Source organism: Urocitellus parryii, chromosome 10 (genome assembly GCF_045843805.1).
Source record: "Urocitellus parryii isolate mUroPar1 chromosome 10, mUroPar1.hap1, whole genome shotgun sequence".
In the NCBI taxonomy this organism is placed as follows: Eukaryota; Metazoa; Chordata; class Mammalia; order Rodentia; family Sciuridae; genus Urocitellus; species Urocitellus parryii.
This window is the reverse complement of record NC_135540.1, coordinates 24,521,796-24,545,537: the sequence shown is the minus strand read 5'-3', so window position 1 is coordinate 24,545,537 and position 23,742 is coordinate 24,521,796. Positions and strand designations below refer to the sequence as shown.

General features: G+C 39.9%; 1 protein-coding gene across 4 annotated transcripts in view; it reads left to right on the top strand.

Moving 5' to 3' along the window:
* Lrba (LPS responsive beige-like anchor protein) overlaps positions 1 to 23,742 on the top strand; it is a 683,057-nt gene that overhangs the window by 654,606 nt on the left and 4,709 nt on the right. For all 4 annotated transcript variants that reach the window (XR_013344428.1, XM_026384651.2, XM_077803581.1 and 1 more), the window contains exons 54-56: positions 13,559 to 13,660; positions 17,902 to 18,098; positions 22,111 to 22,262. Coding sequence is in view for 3 of the 4 variants with exons in the window: in XM_026384651.2 (XP_026240436.2) it covers positions 13,559 to 13,660; positions 17,902 to 18,098; positions 22,111 to 22,262 (451 nt within the window). In the remaining variant the exon portion in view is untranslated. The remainder of the gene's footprint in view (positions 1 to 13,558; positions 13,661 to 17,901; positions 18,099 to 22,110; positions 22,263 to 23,742) is intronic.

Here is a 23,742-nt window from a genome sequence, read left to right as displayed (position 1 = left end):
CAGACCAAATCGCAGTGTGCATGTGGTGTGTATCTTACATATTTATACAGACCTCTCCATTTTATGCATATAGTTACAGTATCAATTTTAAAGCTACCGGTTTTAGGGATTTTGTTCTTCATATTCTGTAGGAACGTACTTGACGCTCTTCTCATATGCAGACTGATGTTCCTGTTCTTTGGCCTTCTGTCCTCTAGGTTGAGTGACTAGTTTCAATTTCTTTTCTTCCATTTACAAGATTTACTAAATTATCTCAGGTGAACTTAAATTTGACATAGATAATCAATCTACCATTTTATTATTTATCTTAAAACATTTAGGAACAAAACACACGTACACACATCTGCAAAGGAAGCGATGTGCGTCTTGGTTGTTTTGTTTTCTTTTTTACTCATTTACTTAATCATGTTTTGTATGCTGTGCATAGTCATTACTAATGTGAATTCTGAGACATAAAGACATTACTAGCTATACTCATGTGTAATTGCTGTTGCATTTCAGAAATTTAGGTATAATGTGTTTGTTTGGTGCAAGACTTAATATATTTTAAAATGAGAAATCCTCAGCTTTTCCAGAACGTGGAAACTATTCTATTTCTATATGGGGGCTTGGTGGTATATGTTTAAATATATCTTTATATACTTAAGTATTTTATAAATTAATGTAGAGATGGTTTTTACACGCACGTTCTTTAAAAAATGAATCAAGTAGGTGTGACCTAATCTGGGGTTTGTAGTAAAATCTAAAATCTAAGTTCCCAGTTCTGCTGTGGTTCTTTTCTCTTGTCTATAAAATGAAAGCAACAGCAGTAACTGGCCTAAGGTGTTATCAGAAGCACAGGATGCTCAGCAAATAAATCACCGCACAAACACCATCTTGTTGGCATTAGAGTACATATTATAATGTTATATTTTTCATGAAGCACTTCATCTATACCCTCTCATTGTCTGTAGTATGGTGGACATTAACTCCTAGTAATGCTGGTAATGAGGAGGAAAAATAAAAGAATAATAAAACAGCACATCTAATACAAATTTTAGAAAATTGTAATGTATCTTGACTAAATTAAATTACCTTTCTCAAAGTGAACCTCGTCCTTTCTGGCCCTTTTATAACATCTGATGTCCCAATTTAATTTAGCTTTAGCTTTGAAGGATGAATCTGGGAGAAAGACAAATAGGCACTTTTTCATATTATAAGAATTTGCACACATTAAAGAAAATGAAAAAGCTTTTTTCTAAGCTTTTTGAAAGAAAAATGACAAAAACAAAGACATTTTTACTATGTATAAACTAAAACATTCACACAAGCTGGTTTGGATTTTATAAGCCTCTGGCTCATTGATGGCTCCACGATGCAGACAGAGCTTTTCAGAGGGGAGTTGTAGGTTCTGCTCATTCCTGTAGCATGTCTCTTAGGTGCAGTAGAAATGACCTTCAAGAAGTGGTCAGGCTTTTATATACATCTAATTGCAATATGGCCTGAAAATGCATATAATGCCTCAACCTTAAAATTTGTATTTCAGACTTATTTTCTTTCTTGAAGGGGGAAATAATTAAATGGAAAAAAACTAAGACATTGCTTTTATTTCGTTTTATAGGCCTCATTCAGCTCTCATTTAGTTTTTAATTTAAAAATCATAATAACAAGTGGAAATTTAACTTGCTAGGGTCATGAGCCTATGTGTATCATTCTCTTCAAATATGATAATGGGGCTCTATGCAAAGTTGATAACCATGTAGCTATTTTTAAAAATGCTATCCAACATAAATATGCATATTATTTGGACAAAATCAGGCTAATTCAAGCTTGATAAAGCCTATACATGGTATAATTTGGAGTTTTTAAAAAAGATTCAGATGTTCTCTGAAACCTGCCTAGAGTACTTAGCAAAAGGCTCGCTTTCCTGTATACCACCAGATAGTTTTTCATTTTTTACTCTTTTGTCTTGTGATGGTTAATCTGCTATGGAATGCAGTTTTCTCAGTGACAAGAAAACTTAAAATAAGATTCATTTGGTTGTGGATTTTTAAAAATAAAATTAGCCAAGCGTATTTCAATGGCAGATATTTTCTATGTAGATGTACATTGCCTCTCCTTGCCCTAGGACTTGCTCTCTCTGTTCTAGAACTAAATCTTGTCTAGCAGAAGACTTTTCCTGAGATATTTTTCTTTCAGAATAAATTGTCCATATGCACATTTCCAAATGCTAGAGAAAATATGCCCTCATGCATTCAATTGGTATTTAAATAGTTATTATTTATTGACTGTTTTATATTAATAAATTATAAACTTGGATTTTAAAAATTAAATGCTTATTTGGCACTTTTAGGTCTTGGAGTAATTCTTTTAAAGCCACAGTTGATTAGCTTTAGGAGCAAATGGTTGCTGACTGTGAGAGTGTTGCATAGATTTGTGTGTGTAGTATTTCAGTAAAGTACTTTTCCATTCTTGAATTCTGGTTTTGATTGAAAGGTGGCATTTTTTTTCCTCTTTGCAATCAGACATGCTAATCTATGTCAGCTTTCTCCTTTATGGGAATGGCGTCTACTGAAAAAAAATAAAACTATTCAAGTTTTTTTCATAACAAAAAGATTCTGTTCTTTAAGAATATTTCAGCACCGTTAATTAGAAAGAAGGTTTTATTAACCATAAGGCTAGCACTAACAGACCACAGAGCTGTTTTTTAAAGTACTGTATGCCATAGCTGCCCTGCTTTTTCTCTGTCTAAAACTTCATTTTGTTATACTCTCATCAATCACTTAAGTCATTACCGTAAATCCTACTGTTGTTAATTTTACTAGTATCACCCTAATGAGACATTCCTGCAATAATTAAAAATGAATTCTAACTTTAAGGCATTCTAAATTTTTTTTTAATGAATTTGGAATGATCTTGCCATGTGACTATAAAGTAGTATCGTAAGACGTCGAGGGGTGAATTATTCACTGGTTGCCTCTGTGCACATGTGCTTATGCATATGTATATTTTTGTACACATATTTAGGAATTATGTCTTTTATCGTAAAGCCTAATATGTTTTACTGAAGCTACTGATAAATCCTTATTCTTTGTCTTGCCAAAATATAGGTGGATGCAATACAAACCATATTCCTCTTGAAAGTAGGTGGCCTAGAGCACCATCTGCTGGATGCATTTGGGGACTTACCATGGGAAATAGGAAAATCAGTACTTGGTAACACAGGTGTACTTCGTTTTTAATTGCCTATGGTTTATTATTTATGGGTCACAAATGCCAAGATGTGTATGTTTGTGATAAAATATATTATTTTTCAAGGGGAATCCATGTTATTCTTTTAAAACATTTTTTTTGGTAGTTGTAGATGGACAGAATGCCGTGTGTGTGTGTGTGTGTGTGTGTGTGTGTGTGTTGCTAAGAATCGAACCCAGTACCTCACACATGCTAGTCATGAGCTCTGCCACTAAGCTACAGCCCTAGCTCTCTACTTTATTTTTTATTTTGCCCTACCTAACATGGATTTGGAACTTAACAATAACTCTTTTAAGGAAAAATCACAATATATGCCTAATAAAACAAGCACTGCAGTTTTTATGAGGTAAACTCATTATCTTATTGAGCACAGGTCTTTTGTAAGCTACATTTGGGCAAAACTGTTTAGAAGGTATTTTAATTTAGATTCCTTATGTTCACTAGATTTTGAATAGGAAAGCTATGCTTGAAGCTAGTAGCCTTTTTATCCCTGGGACATGACTCTTGATCTGATTCTTTGTCAAGGGCATTAATTCAAGGATGTACCTCATCCAAAGCTTCCCTTTTGGCCCTGCTTTTGCTGTACACCATTGTACCAAGACTTCCCTGTGTTTTCTTTCTCCTTGAAGAATTCAAGTAGGGTTTTGAAGCAGTATGCCAGCAGTATTCAAGTTCAGGCGACATTAAAAGTATGTCTATGAAATTCTCCAGAAGGTCTAAGATGTTTAGTGCTCCATGATGTAATGCAGGCCTTCAAGTTCCAGCAAAACAACTCTGTATTTACTGCTTGTAACTAATAGTAGATGTGGTAAAAGGAATTATATTCATATGGCAAATAAATACAACCTTAATGTGCACCATATGCAGAGTGGTGGGGTGATGTGCCAATATATCACATTTATTTACCTTGTTTAGTTGCAGAGAAAAATGACTATACCATTCAGCCCATAGGCTACAGTCATTTAAATATGAGAACAGGAGAACTGATGATTTATGCCCTCGAATTGAACCTGAGTATCTTCATATGTAGACTTCAATAGAGCCATACCAGAGATGGCTGTCTGATACTTCATGCTCATATAGGAATTTTAATTTCAAACAATTTCTGGAATTAATCTAAGATGGTACACATTCTCTCTAGCCAACTAAGTTTTACCATGTCGACTCTCAAAATGTGGTGCCATCTTTCATTTAGTTGAGAAGCTGAAGGTACCCCAAAACTATGAGTTTTGTGTCCCTCCTCATTTTTAAATCTAAAAGTAGAATTCTTCTGCTTTTAGAGCAGGGCATAACTGTGTGTGTGTACGTGGACCTGTGGCTGAATGTACAAGTGTGACATTATTACAGCACTACTAGGGCCACATTTCGTTAAGATCGCTGAACAACATACTAGACTGACTTTACTGCCTTCTGAAAAGTTCATTTCACTAGAGGAACTGTGTGGCAGCTCTGTGTGTAAATGTCTCACATTGTACTTTAAATATTCCAGGGACTGTATCAAAAGAGAGAGAGTTTTACAAGAAATTCATAGGCATGTGTCTCTGATTTCTTTTACAAAGTAGCAATTACCATATTTTTTTCTAATTAACCTCAGTTTTCACATGCTGTCCCTACTATCTGGCTTACAGAAGTTTAAGTGTTAACAAATTTTTAAAAATTCATTTCATTGGTTTTTGACACTACCATCACCTCATTAAGTATGTCATCATGTGTCATTTGCCTGATAATTTTTTAAAACTAATTTTTCTTGCATTCAGGTGGATTTGGTCAGATTTCAGGTTTGAGAATTGAAGTGCTGTTAGGCAAAAATTTCCTTATATTTCTTTCTCCTTTTGTGGCTTAAGGCTACATGACTATCGAGCTTTTTAGCTTTTATTCTTTGTAGCCTTCCATAACAGAGAGATTGCTTTATTTCCTTGGGGTGAATAAGATCAACATGTTTTTTATAGCTAAAAATGTGAAATCCCTCTTATATTTTTCAGAATGCCTTACTTATGTATTTTTAACAAAGGAAGCTTAAAAATGTTAAGACATATTACAAATAATTTTAAGTGATTTGGGTATTTAGTATAAATAGATTCTAGAATTTTTATTTTAATTTATATTTATAAAAGTTATAGTCAATGTTCTATAGCAAATCTGAAGAAGATTTCATCTTAATTTTCTATCTGTATCTTTTTTGGAGGTAGAATTTTATAATATTTTTGTCACTAGACACCCATATGCAGCTCTAGAAACTGTAGGTAAGTTAGAACCAAAGACCAAGCCCTGCTATGGGGAAATCAATAAATGAAAAATTTCAAGAAAGCAGGAAAAAGTAGTACATTAGTTAGGTAGAGGAGTATGATATGTCCACATAATGAAGTTCTATATAGCCATAACAAAGACATTATACGTTTGTAATACTGACTGCTGTTTATATTGCTAAATATAAAATATCATCCAAATACATATATAAGATGATGTGCACACAAGTGCACACAAATCTGTGTATATTTTTGCACATAAAAATCTGGAATGGTAGATGATTATTAGCAGTGTTTATTTATAGGTAGTGGAATTTGGAAGCAATTTTTAATTTTTCTTCATAATTTACTAAATTATCTGATTGTTTTATAATAAGCATTTCTTACTTTGATAACAAGAGATAAAAGAGATATTTTAACTTGGGGAAATGTACCTAATTGTTTAATACACCTTCAATCCCTCCTCTCAGCCTTTAGGCTACTTGACATTAGTAGCTACATCAGAATTTATATGAATTGTCAGAGAAGATTAGAAAGTCTAAGACAAGAAAGAATAGGGAAAATCAAATAATTTCTAGAAATTTAGGTATATTCTCTTAACAATAAATAAAAATAATGGGAATCATCTCTAATTGGCATTATGCAGCGTAGGATCAACAGTTACATTTCTATTGAAAGGAGTTATTATAATAGCATGAAAAAAAGCATCATTCTGCTGCTGCTGCTGCTGCTGCTGCTGCTGCTGCTGCTGTTGTGAGGTGACACTGAATGGTGCTCACGACATGCTAGACACCATCATGAGCACTTTCCCTATAATGTAGTCCTCGTGGCACCCTGTGTGGTAACTACTGTTACTATCCCTTGTCTTATAGATAGTTACAGAGAAATCATAAATACAGGATTCCCTTCCACTCGGGTCCACAGAGTAGCTCTCCTACCAGAACCATGGGCATTTGCCCAAGGAAGTCTCTTGTAGGTGCCAGAGTCTGGATTCAAACTCAGCCAGAGGAATACCTCCAACCCTTTTATGGTTTCTTTGTTTTTGCTTCTGGTGCTGGGAATGGAACCCAGGGCCTCAGGCATGCTAAGCATGGGCTCTCAACACTGAGCAGAGCCCCAGAGGCCCTTTCTTCATCACTAAACGATATTGCAGCTTTTACTGGAAATAATCGGATAATCAGCAGTGGAGAACTTGATGCAGACCTATCACTAAAGCTCTCAATATTTTCAAAGGACATAAAAAGATAGTTTTGATGTACTGAGTTCTTATAGTAGTATATGTCAGGATAAAATTTGGGTGTTTTTCCTTTTTTTTTCTTTTTGGTACTGGGGGTTGAACTCACGGCCTTGCTCATTGCTAAGTATGCACTCTATCACTGAGCTACACACCTCCAGCCCCTAGGATTTTGTATTTTAAAAAAATATTATCACACATACAACTGTAGGCACATGCTCGTACAAACTCACTTCTTGTTCTTTCTGATACTGGGGATTAAACCCAGAGGTGCTCCTCCATAGACCTATATCCCCAAGCTGTATCTCTATTTTTTTTTTTTTTGAGACAGTGTTTTGCTAAGTAGCCCAGGCTGTTTTCAAACTTGTAATCTTCTTTCCTCAGCCTCCCAAGTAACTGGGATTACAGGTGTACCTGGTACAAACTAGTTTTTAAATGTACTTTTAGAGGGTGATTCCATTGTCATAAAGTTAGGTATGTATCATAGACAGTGGAGAAATATTTTGAACCAAGAACTTATAGGTGATTTTTATCACCTAAAAGTGACTTCCTTGGGCAAGTGCCCATGGTTCTGGTAGGAAGAGCTACTCTGTGGACCCGAGTGGAAGGGAATCCTGTATTTATGATTTCTCTGTACCTATCTATAAGACAAGAGATAGTAACAGTAGTTACCATACAGGGTGCCATGAGGACTACATTATAGGGAATATTAACTTTTCTTACATTAATAATTTTAACATTATTTACAAAAGAAGGCTACCAAAATTTTCTAATGGCTGTCACACCCTAACTGCAGCTATGGCATGTTGTCTGTAGTCTGCAAATTTAATCACATCAACATATTTTCATCAAAAAGACCATGATGAATGTAGGGGAGGGGAGAGAAGGGGAGGGGAGAGGGTTGGTGAAGATGTAATGAATAGAACAATTTCAAATAGTTTCTGTTTGCATAATTAAAACATAGTATAACTGCCATTGAAAAGCCAGGATGTTAATGGAAAGGTTTAAGAAACATTTAACAGCTAGCCCTATTTCCCATGCAGCAAAGCCATTTCCTTTCTTGATTTACCATTATGGTGAGCCACATGAGAAAGCTTAGTGTTCAGTTTTCACATGAGCATTTTGTAGTAATAAACTTTAATTACAGTGGAACAGAGGGCACACGCAAAGGAGAAGTATCCATCTTGGAAGAAGTGACCAGCACATCTTGTATAATATGTTGATTTTTTTTTTGTTTTAATCTATAAACACTTAAGAACTTCATGATCAGTTTTTAATTAACAAACTTCAAAATGAGTTCTCTATTGAAAATTTTTTTAGCAGAACCAGGCTTGATATTTTGTTTTACCTTTCTAAAAGGTCAGATAATACTAGATTTTATTAGTGAAGACAATTATTTATGTTTTTATTTAAGGGTTTTATTAAGTAATATTAAGTATTGCTTTTGCACAAAAAAATATAAAAAATAGTTTGACTTCAGTGTGGCGTTTTTGACCTTTACAGTTAGGGATTTATAATTATAATTTATAGGTCTGTAGTAAGATCAACAAAACCCAACCCAATGACCATTTGATTTGTTTTTTTTTACATTGATGGGGATGGAACCCAGGCCCTCATACATACCAGGCAAGTGCTCTACTATTAAGTGACACCCCCAGCCACCAATGACCATTTACCAATAAGTCATTTTCAAGTAAAAGACCGTATTTTATTCTTATACTAAAGTATGTCATATATGATACATACTCAATATATGTTATTAAGTAAAAGACGGAGTAATTGAGTGAACAAGTAAGGTTTGTTATTTTATGGCCTACAAATCATCTAAGCTAAGAATTAATTGGAAAAAAATTTCATTTGTATAAAACTTAGAGTAGGAAAATGTTGAACCCACCCCATTTCATAATTGATGCTATTGAAGAAATAGTGAATGAATTCAAGGGAATTACTCTGCTAATAACATTTTAAGTCACTAATGAGATCTTTACTGTGCATTTCAAAGTGACTTAATTTTCACAAGATTGAGGAGATAATGCCAAAAATAGCAAGTACTTTATCCAATACTTTTTAAAGTAATTTAAATGTTTACCAGAAATACATGTCCAGTCTATTTTCACCTGGATTCTGAATGCCCATTTTGCTTTAATGGAGATAGGCCTTCAGAAATATTTTCCACATTGGATATTTATGAGCAGGATACTAGAACAATTACTGTTTTCCCTTCTCTTCTTTCAGGTATAAAATTTTAAGTGGTTCAGAGTCTTCGAGGTAGAGAAACATGCTTCGTGTTACAGCAGCACCAAAGAAATACACTTAATAAAACCGGTGCTACTGTGCCCAGTGGTGTTAAAATAGTCCAGCTAATATTTTAAAACATGGGTATAGGATGAATGTTAAAAGAGCTCTTGTGCTGTTTATAGCAAGTTGGGTTGTTAAATAGCATCGAGAAATTAATACTGATATTCAGCATTCTGTACTGAGAAAAGCATGTCTGTAAAAACTGATGTGTCCTGTGTGTTTGGCAGCATTGGGACTGTTTAATCTCATTTGACTTGTTCATCTTTCTCTAAGGCCATCCATAAAGATGCACTGAGTATCCTTTTCAGCCTTTGGTTAGGATTTGCATCAGTAGTCATAAACCTGCTCTGGGGACAAAGACCTTCTTTCCTTTGAAGTAATTGCTCAGCTTTTCAAAGCAATCCTAGAAGTCTGTCCTCTTTCTCTTTTTATTTTTCTCTAAGAAGAGTTTGAATTGTAGCTTCTTAAACTAGCAGCAAGATAAATTTTTCTCTCAGCAAATTGAAAGCCATGGCGATTTTTCAAGCAGTAAGACTTTAAAAGGTTCTTAAGGGAATCTGTTCTGCTTTATGATCTAGCTTTTGCTAAACCATACTATCTCAGAAGCAAAGGTAAAGACTGTTTGTATCCATTAACTACTGCAAGTTTTTATCAAAAGAATTAACCTGATATTTGTCAGAAGACTTTCTCCCCTGCTCTTTATTTGGTTTAGAAGCTTCAGGGAGAGATTGGTGAGAGCTTTGGAGTTTTTGAAAGTAATACATGGCTAGAATCATCTTATTCGAGCTGATGGCACGTCTGCCAGGTATTTAGCATACGCACTCAGCAATAGTCCCCAGGGGCCGAGCGAGAATGAGCCCCACAGTTCTGAGATGTGCTGTCTAGGCTTTCTGCCCTTCCCTCCTGTGGGATGTCGCCACATGGGCTCTTCTGTGATCCAAGATGACGTACAGCAGTATAGCCACAGAGAAACAGAAAGGTAGATTCTGCAGGCCACAAAGAAAACCTGTGTTCTGTCTCCAATTATCCCTTTCTCTCGCCTTAGTAATTTTATTCCAAATGGTTCCCAAAATGTCCATTGAATTTAAACAGTTTATAGCTGTTTGGCTTTAATCCGGTATCAAAGAATTTATATTTTTTTTAATATTTTTTTTAGTTGTCAATGGACCTTTATTTTTATTTATTTATTTACTTACTTATATGCGGTGCTGAAAATTGAACCCAGTGCCTCACACATGCTAGGCAAGTGCTCTACCACTGAGCCCCAGCCCCAGCCCAAGAATTTATATTTTCTATAGTGAAAATTTAACATTTAAAGCTCTTGGTTTACTGGAAGGTATGAAAATCCAACAGGTTTGGTTTTTTTAAAAATAGACTTAGGGTAACTTTTGAGGATGCTAGGGAAAATGCAAAGAATGCTCCATCTGAAGAGAAGATAAGCAGCCATAAGCAAGACCAGAAGTGCCTCTTCTTAAAGGAAATTCTCCCTGCTTGTACAGTAGAATGTAGGTTTCTAGAAGCCATGAGGGTACATTTCCTATAAATGAGGAAAGTTGAGGAGCACAGTGATTTTTACAGGAACTCCAGCGAGTGTTTATAAAACCAGTTACCTGAGAAGAACCTAATGATCATAAGCCTACCCTTATGCTTTTAATTTGCTGTTTCTATCTCTTCTTGCCCTGTATTTCCTGAACTGTCTAACTTGCTTCCTGGACTAGGAAACATTTTGCCAAACATTGAAGCCCAGGTCCTAGCACTGAACAGTCCCTTATTTAGAAATCAGGCCCGAGGCAAAGAAGAATCTTTTTTTCAGTTTTGAAATCATTCTGTGTATTTGTAAAGTAAAAAATGATTTGGTATGTCTGAACTCTTGGAAACTAGCATTTTGTAAGTAACGCGTACTTATAAAAATCTTAATTATGAGTTTACACAAAAAAATGCTTACATCTTAACCCACTTTCTGGGGCTAATCCCAAGGCTTCTCAAACTGACTTTACAGTCCTAGGAAACTCTCAGCATTTCAGCTCTTTCACATTAAAGAAAGAAATGCAGTTGACAGCAATCTTTTCCTTCCACTGTGCTGCTGAGAAAATATTCTTAAATATGGAAAACAAAAGGCATTGATGTGCTTACATGACGCCGGCCGGGTTTGCCATGATCCATCTGTCCTGTGTTTACTTTGGCTTATGTGTAGATTGCCTTCATTTGCCATCAGTTTCCCTTCAAACCTTCAGTTTCCACGGAGGAATTCCAAGACAATTCAAGTCAAAACAGAAGTCTCACCCCCCACACCATAAAATGGGGACGTAGGAAAACAAAGGATCAATCACACCAACGATGTATTCCTTAGATCATAAAGATTTTTAACTGTTGATGAAAAAGTTGCCAATAGATATAATTAGGCAGTAATTTCAAAAATAACATTAAGGCTTATTTTGTGGAATTTATAACTTCATGGGAAATGGGGAACCCAGGAATTAGGGCTAAAGTATTAACTTTTAAAAACACAGCATATTTGTTTCTAAGTTTCATGACAAAGAGTATCGTTAACAGAAAGTTAAGAAGTTCAGATTAATTTGCATTATTTGTTTCTTTCCTTTGAAAATATTCCAAACTTGTGGACTTTTTAAGAAAAAAAAATATTCTCTGACAAATTCTTTTTAGTTTGTGAAATGTCAAGTAAACTTTCTAGTTAAGGTGGGTATGCCTCTTCAGGGAAGTTTTAGGATCTGGAATGAAATGAAAGCAAGCCCCTGTTCCTCCTCCCTGTCTCTAATCTGTCAGCCCGGCTCTCTCTTTACCAGTAAGCATGAAGGCCAGCTCCAGCAGTGGCCTCCCTGAGAGCAGCCAGAGTGGTGCACAGTTTAATGTGACTTAAATCTCCTTCAGAAGCACCTGTAGTCAGTCACCAAAGCTGTGAAAGACACTGGGGGGCACAGCTGTGTGTTATGTGCTCCAGTGCACACATTGTAACTCAGATGAAGTCACCCTGGCTCCGGGTGATGTGTGGCTGAAACACAGGAACTAGGCTTCTTTCTTCATAGTGGAGGCCACTCACCTTTTTTGGATCATGAATCTCTGTGCCTTCAGTGAAACCTAATTTCCTCCCTCACTCCCCAGAAAAATAGGCATGTGCACATATTTTGCCTGAAATTTCAGAGAACTGAAATTGATGCACTGATAAGGACCTCTGCTTTGAAGCTAGATTCGGTTTTTTGACAGCAACGTTTACCTTCCTAAGTGCCGTAGGTTCCTGGTGGGTTTCTCTGGCCTCCCAGGACTCTCCTCAGAGAAGGTGTCTACTGTAAGAATAGCCAGCTATCTGGGGTTAGGATGACAGGGTTCTTTTGTCTAGAGTTCCACAGTTGTGGTAGTGACCTACTTTCTGGGCACATTTGCCCCTTTGGGATTACTATAAAACCAGGGCTGATCAAGGAATCTACAAATGCTAACAGGACCTCCTGCTCTGTAGTTTTGTTTATAAAGGCTCTTTGTGTCTTTGTTCTTAGACACTAAAAGTAGGGGACTAGTTTAGTCTTAAAATAGTATTCCTCAGGCCAAAAATGGAATCCAGTTTATCCTGGTGGCTGAGCAGGAATCAAGCCATTGTGCTCCTACTCTGCTATGGCCGTTCATGCTGGTATCCCTTGCACACCTTGGGTTTTCTTTTTAGTTTTGGACAGAGATGTACTTTCTACCTAGGAAAACATCTTGGAACATCTCTCATTATTTAGACACTTTTTCTCTATACCCCCTTCTCCACCCTTTTCCCCTAATTTTCATTCATTATCAGAATGCTGTGTGAGGGTTTAGCTACCCAGCCTCCATTCTTTGAATGAATCATGGAGAAATACACTCTGTGATATTGATTTATCAAGAAAATACACAAGTTTAGTAGCAATAACAGGTATTTATAAAGGGACCACTTTGAGATATTCCTAATCCTACATCAGACCATCTTATTTTGAAAGGCTTTGGTGACCCACAGAGGAAGAGGAGGAGGCCTTTCTTTGAATTGTACTCTGAGTCAGAGTCCCTACTTTTTAAATCATCCACCCATGAACCGTGCTAATTAAGGGACTCATGTCTATATTTGGTTGTCTATATTTGGTCTGCATTTGGAAGGCATCTCTGAGGCTTTTTTTTTTTTTGCTAGTGGGAATTGAACTCAGGGGTACTTAACCACTGAGCTACTGCCCCCACATCCCTAGTGTTTTCTCTTTTTTTCTGATAATCCTCCTGTCTCAGCCTCCGGAGACACTGGGGTCACAGGCCTGCACACCACACAGGACTATCTGAGGCATTTTAGAATTCAGGCTTTGTCATCTGAGCTAGTGACCACTGTTGCTTGACGGTCACCTAAGGGTTCCTTGAAAAGCAACATGTGGGCCTTGAACTGTAGCATTTATTTTAGAACTAGTCCTAAAATAGGATTTTTTGGACAAATTCTCAAACTATAAAGATTTAAGCATCATGGAAATTAGGAACAAGTTATTTAATCTGCTTGAACTTGAATTGACTTGTCCTTTTTATCTGTTTGTTTCTGAAGGTGAGACTACCACCCCTCGGGCCATTCTGACAGGCCATGATTGTGAGATCACCTGTGCTGCCATCTGTGCCGAGCTGGGCCTGGTGTTGAGTGGCTCTCAAGGTAAAGCTAGGAACCTGCATATGTATGCATTCCTTGGTGTCTTCTGATAACACTTAGCAAAGACGAAGCCTCTTCTCTAAAGCTTTGTTATAATAGCCATTAGCCACATAAAGCTACTCAAATTTAGATAAAATTAAGTGCAACTAAACAATCCGTTCCTTGGTGGCAGCAGCCTCATTGGGGGGCTCAGTGTTCACACATGGCTGGTGGCTGCTGTGCACGTGAGCACAGACCCAGCCCTTCCTATTACTGCAGGAAGTTACATTTCACAGCACTGTTCTAAAGAGTTTAAGGTGTTTTACAAACCTGAATGGAAACTCCTGGCTCTCTTCACATTCAACCTCAGGCTAGCAGGGGCCAAACTGTCACCGAGGAGAGTGGAGACACTTACGCTGGTCTGACTGGAAAGTTTGGCTGGCAGCTGTGTCATCGGTTTAGGCCAGAGATATTGAGCTTCTCCAAAGTACACACAACAAATTGGGTTCTAACCAGGAACAGAGCTGTGTCCATTTGACAGCTGATCCATCTCTGTGTTTCTGCTCTGAGCTGAAGTCTGAGGGCACAAAAAAGTACTCTTGTCCCATGTCTTTTAGGCTTACCTGGTGGGCAGCCTAAAGTATTTGAGCCACCTTATCTGTGTTCTGGACTATACTTATTCTAGCTGACAAGTTCATATTAAGTATTCAAAGGGTTGTGTTTAAAAAATTTAGTTGGTCAAAGCAGTGAAGTGAGATAATACTGACAGCAGGAATTCTGTGACTACTGGATTTCCCCCGCCCCTTCTTGTACTAAATAATTTTACACATGCTGAATTAACATGGGTCTTGGACTGTGTGTGATCCATGTAAAACAGCTCTTCAGACCACCCTCACTTTGCACATAAGCGTGGGACTCTAATAGTCAAAATGCAAACTGAAACCATTTTGCAAAATGGACTTGGACTTGATAGTGGGAAATGTTGTGATTGTTCCATGACTTACAAAATTTTTGTTAAAATGTTAAAAATCTCTTATTATATGTGTGTGTGTGTGTGTGCATGTGCGTATGTACTCATGTAAGGACATAAAAAATATTAAAACACACCTTGACTTAGTACATTGCAATTTAAATATTAGAAACCTTGAGAATTAAAATATTTTAATTCTTTTATAAAAAACTTGAGGGTGGTGTGAGCAATCCTCACTGCCTGCTCCACATCCATCTTTTCTATGCTATAGACCACAAAATCATACTCCTTTCTAAGTTTGGACCAGCTTCCAGCATTTTTTGTGCTTTCATTGTCATGAACTATCCTCTAGGTCTTGGATGGGATGTTTTACTGGTATCACTTCTGTTGTTGTTGTTTTTTGTTTGGGTACCAGGAATTGAACCCAGGGGTAATTAACCACTGAACCACATCCCCAGCCCTCTTTTTTTTTTTTTAAGAGAGAGAGAGAGAGAGAGAGAGAGAGAGAGAGAGAGAGAGAGAGAGAGAGAGAGAGGGGATTTTAATATTTATTTTTCGGCGGACACAACATCTTTGTTTTGTATGTGGTGCTGAGGATGGAACCCGGGCCGCACGCATGCCAGGCGAGCGCGCTACCGCTTGAGCCACATCCCCAGCCCCCCCAGCCCTCTTTTATATTTTATTTAGAGGCAGGGTCTCACTGAGTTGCTCAGGGCCTTGATAAATTGCAGAGGCTGGCTCTGAACTCATGATCCTCCTGCCTCAGCCTCTCTAGCTGCTGGGATTACAGTTCTATGCTACCAAACCCAGCTACATCGTCATGTTACAAGCACTTTCCTAATTTGTATCAATAAACTCTCTTCCCTCATTTCCTAGCTGCATGACTACAGTGTCACCTCCTTGTCCACAAGCTGCCCTTCATTCTCTAATTCCATTTATACTCAATTCAGATTCCACTCTCAGCTTTTTTCTTTTTATTTCTCTGTTGAAGTTTCATCTGTGGTGGCCAATACCCTTTTGTGTTGTCCATGTGTATAAAAGGTCTTACAAGTTTATTTCTGGGAATCAAGGAGGCAACACAACTACTGTGTTTGCTGTCTGAGCATGAACTGCATCCCAGATGTGCAGTAGACCAGTCACCTCTGTGCTTTGAAAGTGATGTGACTGGTCATTTGTCATGATGCACAACTGATTTTTACATAGTGGTTTGTGGCCTGAAGAGCCAGCCTCAAGGAGTCCACTTTATTCAGCTGCTGTGATAACTGAAAGCTGAACTGTGTTGTTGGGGATGGAGGTAGCGTTGTTCAGGGAGTAATAACTGAAATTCATACATGCTGGAACTGGGCAAAAGCAAAGACTGCCCGTCTATATTTATGTTGAAGACCACAAAATCTTTTTTCCCCACATTTTAAATTGGTACATTATAATTGTACGTACTGATGGGATTTTTTGTTACACATTCACACATGCACACAATAGAACAATATAATTTGACCAATATTCTCTCTTAGGACTTCTCCCCTAGGCCCCTTTCCTCTACTGATCTCCCTTTGATTTTTAGGAGATCCACCTCCACCTTTGTTTTCCTCTCTAGCTTCACATATAAGAGAAAACATAGGACCCCTAAACCTCTGAGGTTTCATGACTGCTTTCACTTTATACACCACATTTCTTTATCCATCCATCCGTTGATGAACACCCAGGCTGGTTCCATGGTTTGGCTATTGTGAATTGTGTTGCTCTAAACATGGGTGTGCATGTATCACTGTAGTAAGATGGCTTTAATTCTTCAAAGTAAATACCAAGAAGTGGTATAGCTGGTCATATTCCTCCTCTCCCAATGGAAGGCAGACATGAAGGGGAGAGTTAGCAAAATAACTCACATGTAAGATGATATGTAGTTTTTTTTTTAAAGGCTTTCTACAGCCCAGTCTTTCGAGGAGCTTCCATTACTGATTTGTGTTAATTTACAGTTCCACCTGCAGTGTAAAAATGTTCCTTTTTCTCTACATTGTCTCCAGCATTTATTATTACTTGTGTTCTTGGTGACTGCCATTCTGACGGTATGAGATGAAATCTCAGTGTAGTTTTGATTTGCAGTTCTTTAATTGCTAATGATGTTGAACATTTTTTCATGTATTTGTTGGCCATTTGTATTTCTTCTTTTGAAAAGTGTCTGTTTAATTCATTTGCCCATTTATTAATTGGATTATTTGAATTTTTGGTGTAAAAGTTGAGTTCTTTATATATTCTAGATATTAATCCTCTGTCAGAAAAATAGCTAGCAAAGATTTCTCCCATCCTGTGGGTTCTCTCTTCAATTTCCTAATTGTTTCCTTTGCTGTGCAAAAGCTTTCTAATTCGATGCTGTTCAGTTTATTAACTCTTGGCATTACTTCCTGAGCGTTAGGGGTCCTGTTGAGAAAGCCATTGCCTAAGAGCACAAAAACTTATACACTCCCTGAACGGCCGTGTCTACTTCTTCACTCTGTATGTCACAGGTTTTCAGTAGAAACAGAAAAGCTGTGATAGGTGTGAGCTGCTCAGCCTCTTCCCACCCTCCTCAGGCATCCCAGCCTGGTGGTCACCCTAGGGGTTTGGCAGTGTTGAATGCTGCTGCTTGCTTTGAGGATATCATAGAAGCAGATTTAGTTGTCATGAGGTGGCAGGAGATGGCCCATGTGAATTTGGGGCATGAGAGATCACCATGGTCTCCCTTTCAGTTCAGTGAGCAGTGGGAAGGAAGGTGGCTTAAGTCTTCAGCAGCCACCCTACTGCGCTCTCTCTACATAGACCACAGGGTGGGACTGTGGCCCCTGAGAGGTGCAGGGAGAGGTCAGTATGCCTGACAACAGCCCTTGTCTGCCTGCTTCTGAGCCCTCCTTGAGTCTGTTAATAATTGTCCCATTCCTTTCTGAATGCCTCCAGTTAATTTCACCTCTTGGCATAATGGATTTTATAAAGTAACTTCCTGTCTCTTGAGGAAAATCGAGTTTGAATGTACATGGCGTAGCTTCTCTCCTCTCCCAATGGAAGGCAGACATGAAGGGGAGAGTTAGCAAAATAACTTGCACATAAGATGATATATAGTTTTTTAAAAAAGCTTTCTACAGCTGTCATGTAACACCATTATCCTGGTTGAACTGTGCTCGAGATTCAGATCACACTTTTCTTTTCACAGTGCAGAAGCTGGAGCCCAGGACCTTGCACCCGTCAGGCAAGCACCTTACCCCTGAGCTACACCCCAGCCTTCTGACTTGATTATGTATTTGCCTTTGTGTCTCCTCTTTCTCAGAAGGACCATGTCTCATACATTCCATGAATGGAGACTTGTTAAGGACCTTAGAGGGTCCGGAAAACTGCCTGAAACCAAAACTCATCCAGGCTTCACGAGAGGGTCACTGTGTCATCTTCTATGAAAACGGCTGCTTCTGCACCTTCACTGTGAATGGGAAGCTCCAGGCCACTGTGGAAACGGATGATCACATCAGGGTGAGCTCCTCAGGCTTTTCTGCTTTCCCCACTTTACCTCGGTGTGGCAAGTGAGGGGCCCAGGGGTGGCTGCAGAAATCTTTTTGAATTGTCTTGGCCTCTTTTCCACACGAGTAGGGACATGGGAGGTAGCACTTGGACAGTCGCAGAGCACAGCAGGCCCCAGCTTCAGGGCTGTGCCAGGCCGGGAAGCAGAAGAGGCCCTCAGCAGCAGGGGTTTTCTCAAGGGCCTGGGAAGCCGTGACTTTTGATGGCACTGCAGTGCTTTTATCTAAGGAAGTTTCCTGTTTCCCAAGTATAAAAGCTGAACAGACCAGATTACCCTACAGGGCCTCAGGTTAGCACTAGGGTCAGACTCGACTTCTTCCCGGACAGCAGGCGCAGCCCGTCAAGCTGAGGGAGTTGAGCTGCGGATTATGAAGCCAGGCAGGCAGGCGTTCCCCTGAGTGGACCCTCCGGTTGGGCTTTGTTCTAAGTCCAGGGCTCCAGTGCTAGAGGCTGAGGAAAAGAGGCTGGTCCTTTGGGAGCTACTTTGTCAAGGTGCTTCCGTTGTCACCAAAGCTCCTTGGTGCAGGCAGAGGGAAAGTGAAGCCGTGGGAGACCTATCATCTGGGTAGACGTGCATGTGATTGTACAAAGAGGACCCAGGACATTTTTGGGGGCAAGAGCAGGGCCCCCATGCCTCTGCCCTCCGCGTGTGGGCCTGGGCTGGCTCTGGACATTTTCTCAGTGCACAGCCTGACTCTGGGCAGCTGAGATGACACAAGTCCTCCCAGTTTCCCCATCTCGTCTGCTCACCCCTTTCTCCCAGGTGAACACTAGGCTCAGGAAGCTTCCAGGAACAAAATCCCTACAAGGGCTGTGTGTGCTGGGATCCAGGCTTCCTCGAGTCTCCTTGCTGGCTGTTGAGTTTTCCGCCGGCCCCGACGTGGAAGCCAGCACACAGCTCCCGCCCTCTGCTTTATTTTTCCCTTCTTTCCCATAATACTTCATTTAAACCAAGTACACATCAGAGGATTTTCCTTTCCTCTTTTCTTTACAATAATAATGTTGATAATCTGTCACTTTGAGCTGTGATTACTTTGTCAGCTGCACTAATAAATCTGTAAATAATTGAAATCCCTGGCTGGCTCAAACCGTCCCCTGGCACTGCAGCGAGACCAGCGGCTCAGCAAGTTCCTCAGGCAGCAGCGGGAGGCATCCTGCAGGCTGTTGGCACTCACCCTCTCCCTGCCCTGCAGCCCCCATTCCTCCTTCAGTAATGTTTCCCGCTGGATTTTGGGCTTTAAGAGTCCACGCCTTTCCCCCAGCACTCCTGCACTCTATCACACTCACTAACTCGAAAGCGGCAACCGTGTGATTATGGTGCGCTCCCTAACGTGAGCACTGCTGGCCGCAGAGACATTCAGAGACACACAGCTAGCCACCTGGGGAGGGAAGAAGGAAACCACAGTCCCGAACAGAGACATCACAGAGCAAGGATCTCCAGCTCCACCCTGCAGGCTGAGCCTATGCAAGGCACGGAGAGCAGGAAGCAAATCAGTCACCAGCCAGACCAGAAATTGAGTTTCTTTGAAATACCAAGAATGCTGCAGGCAGCCAGGCAGCCTGGGGAACCTCTGTGCGGATCAAGGCTTCACACCTATTTTACTTCAGGTGGCAGATTGCTCAGTGGCATTTTGGTAAATAGCATTATTATAATATAGCACCTAGACAATGTGTGGATGTCTTCATGAGTCACTTGGATTGAAGCAGGCCAGCCTGTCCGGACAGCACAGCTAGTCCACCACAACCAATAACCACCTTCTCACTCCTAGGAGCTCAGTGATTTTTTTTCCTTGGGGCTGATTTAGTCAGTCGGTCTCCACTGACCACAGTGGCCTGCTGTTGCCTCCTTAAAAACCAGTGCAGGCAGGGTCATCCAAATCACTCAGGACCCAGAGGATGAGATTAATAGGTCTCTGGAGTCACAACTCACTGGATCCCGAGCTGGGTTGGAATCAAGAACCACATAAAGGAAGGTTTGGTAGAAAACAGTGCAGCTCAGTAGATGCTACGGTGGCCCTCACGGCCGGAGGACACGGACAGGCCCCTCATGATGGAGGGGCAGGACATGCTTCCCCCTGGCCATTAACATGTTTTGAGTGCTGATGAATGTATATTCCTCAAAATCCTGGATTTTTTTTTTCCTTTTAGACAGAATTAGTGTTAGAGATTCTTAACTAGAACAAAGAGTTAAAGATTAACGGTTTTAATATAGCATTTATCCAGTAAAAATCCTCAAGTATATAATTCAAATGAACCCCAACCATAAGGTCAACACATTTTCATCAGCTGAATTTTATAAGTGTGGCAAATAACTATTTGTCCTAGTCTTCACTGTAGTTCCCAGGTATCACTGGAGATTGCCATTTGTGAAATGAACAGAGGAAATAGGATTTTTGCTCATATTGAATTATATTTCATTGAAAAGCTTTGAGTTTTTGGGGGGTTTTGTTTTTTTGTTTTGTACCAGGGGTGCTTTACCACTAAGCTACTCCCTCAATCCTTTTTATTTTTTGAGACAAGGTCTCACTAAGTTGCTGAAGCTGGCCTTGAACCAGTGATCCTCCTGCCTCAGCCTCCCAAGTCGCTGGGATCACAGACACGTGCTACAGCAACTGGCTGAGAATATATCTTATATGTAACTGTCTTCCACATTTGGGTTTTTATTTCTTAGATGTCTTTTTGTGTATTTAATAAGCTATATTTAAGAGGCTACTAAAAATTGGCATGTATGCAAATGTGAACTGAATGGGTATAAAACATCCCTTTCATACAATTTTAAAATTTCTCAGAGGGTAGATTAAAGACTTAGGCAATTATCCTAAAATTCTGAAACAAAGTAAGTCTAGTTTTCTGAAGTTAGATCTTGTTTTTATCTGGCTGCCTTCATAATCTGTCCCCACATTCACTGTGCCCAGGTGGACAGATGATTGCAGGTATTAGCAGGGACTGGAGAAATTGGAGGCCTCCCCGCCACAGGAAGGAGATTTGTAGGGATGGAATGCCAAGTGGGAAGGTGACCAGGGGAGAGGCAGGAGTAATAGACCTGGCAGCCGAAGCTGAGAGGAGCCTTTTCTATCAGGAGCAGGCACCCTTTTCTGTAAGGGGACAGACAGTACATATTTTAGGCTTTGAGGACCCCACAGTCTCTGATGCAACCACCTGTGTAAGTAGCCAAGGACAAATGGCGTGGCTGGGTTCCGATAAAACCTTATTTATGGATATTCAGATTTGGAATTCACCTAATATTCACGTGTCATGAGAAATTATTTTTCAACCATTAAAAAATGTTTGCCCTGGACCCGAAATCGTTCATCTGTGGACGCCCTTTTCAAAGGCTCAAAGGGCAGACTCCGCCTGTGTGCTGTGCATGCAGGGTGGGGCGGCCGGACCACAGGAGCTGGCTGTGAGGAGCTGGCCGTGAGGAGCTGGCCGTGAGGCCGGCTGCAGTGCAGGCCTGGGCTTTGACCATCCAAGCAGCTGTTGGTTTCTACAGCTGCTGTCAAAATCCAGCAGGCCTGGAGAAGTTGCTTAAGCTGTTGGCTGCTTGCTTTGCCCCACCTAGTGCCATGGAAGGAAAGGCAGCAGCCTGACTGGGGCCACAGGGTAGGCTGGCCCTGACTGCCACCTTGGCACAAGATGGGCTGATGCATCACAGTACTGCTGAAGAAATGCTCCCCGCCACAGTTGGCCGTTCAGGCAGCATTCATGGAACCGAGTTCCATGAATGAGTCATCAAAACAAAACTGTAAGGAATGAAAATAAACCTCCAGCACTGCCTAACCTTGTCCACTTGCATTTTGAAAAATGGTAGGCCTTCTACAACTCATTTCCTAAGACTCTCTAAGGATCAGTCTTTCCCCACACCCTGCCCTCACGGCAGTAGCTGGCAGTGAGCGCCGGCCTCACATACACCAGGCCCTTTTCCCACAACCCCATCTCTACTGAATGTTGCTGTCTCTCACAGGCTATCCAGCTGAGCCGGGACGGGCAGTACCTGCTCACAGGAGGAGACAACGGTGTGGTCATGGTCTGGCAGGTGTCTGACCTCAAGCAACTCTTTGCCTACCCAGGCTGTGATGCTGGAATCCGGGCCATGGCACTATCTCATGACCAGAGGTAACAATGGAAACAGTCTAATAACAGTAATATTAAAAACTCAGAGGGACTTCCTTTAAATGAGCTGATGGATTAGGTGAGTGGCAGCATCACCTGTGCAGTCAAAACAGCCAAAGCCAATATCATTTCCACGGATCTTTTGCACTACTAGGGAACAAATCTAAGGCCTTGCACTTGATAGGCAAGCACTCCTACCACTGATACACATCCCCAGGTCTCTTTGGTGTTGTAAATTGCCTTCTGCCTCAGCCTCCCCAGTATCAGGGATCTAAGAACATTTTTAAGTGTGATTTATTTTCTGATGGCCTTGCTATTCATGGACAGACGTTGAGTTTTCAAGAAACAGGATTTAAGTAGCAAAGGCTCCAATTACGTTGCTGGAAAGCCTCTTATGTTTCTTTAAAGCACCTTTTTTTATAAGCAAAATTTTAAGAGTTGTAAACATGTATAACATAAAATGCTTTGTCTCTGACCCTGGGGATTCTACTGAGAGACTTTATTTTTTTATTTTTTTTAAAGAGAGAGAGAGAGAGAACTTTTTTAATATTTATTTTTTAGTTATCGGCGGGCACATCATCTTTGTTGGTATGTGGTGCTGAGGATCGAACCCGGGCCGCATGCGTGCCAGGGGAGCGCGCTACCGCTTGAGCCACATCCCCAGCCCAAGAGAGACTTGATTTATGTGCTGAAATATCCCAAGTAAATTGGGAGGATAATTTATTTTTATTTTTTTGGTACTGAGGATTGAACACAGAGGTGCTTAACCACTGAGCCACATCCCAGCCCTTTTTATGTATTTTTATTTCGCTAGTTGTTCAGGGCCTCACTGAATTGCTGAGGCTGGCTTTGAACTTATAGTCCTCCTGCCTCAGCTTCCCAGTTTGCTGGGATTACAGGTGTGCACCCACTACGCCCTACAGGAGGATAATTTTTAGCTGGTATCTAAAGTCGTATTATACAGATATTTCCTGGTTTTTTAAATTGTGGCAACATAGGCTGTTTTCTTAGTGTATGATTTTTGTGGCATTAAGTGCATTCACAATGTTGTGTGACCAGCACTGTCATTTACAGAACTTTTTCATCAGCCCAAACAATTAAACAATGACTGCCTCTCTACAGCTCACCTCTATTCTACTTTCAGTCTCTAGGAATTTGCCTCTTCTGGATACCTCCTGACAGTGTAACCAAACAATATTCCTTTTGTGTCTGGCTTATCTCACTTAGCATGTTTTCAGGGCTATGTTATGGTATGTATCCGAATCCCATTCCTTCCTAGCCTGATGTTCTGCTGGATGGATATACGATGTTGTTTATGCATTTGATGGGCAGTTGAGTTATTTCCACCTTTTGTCTATTGTGAATAATATGCTTTCACATTAGCATAGATACCTGTTTTAAGATTTTTTTCAGAGTTTATTTGGGTAAATACCAGGTGTGGAATTGCTAGATCGTATGGTAATAATGTGTACCTTTCTGAGAA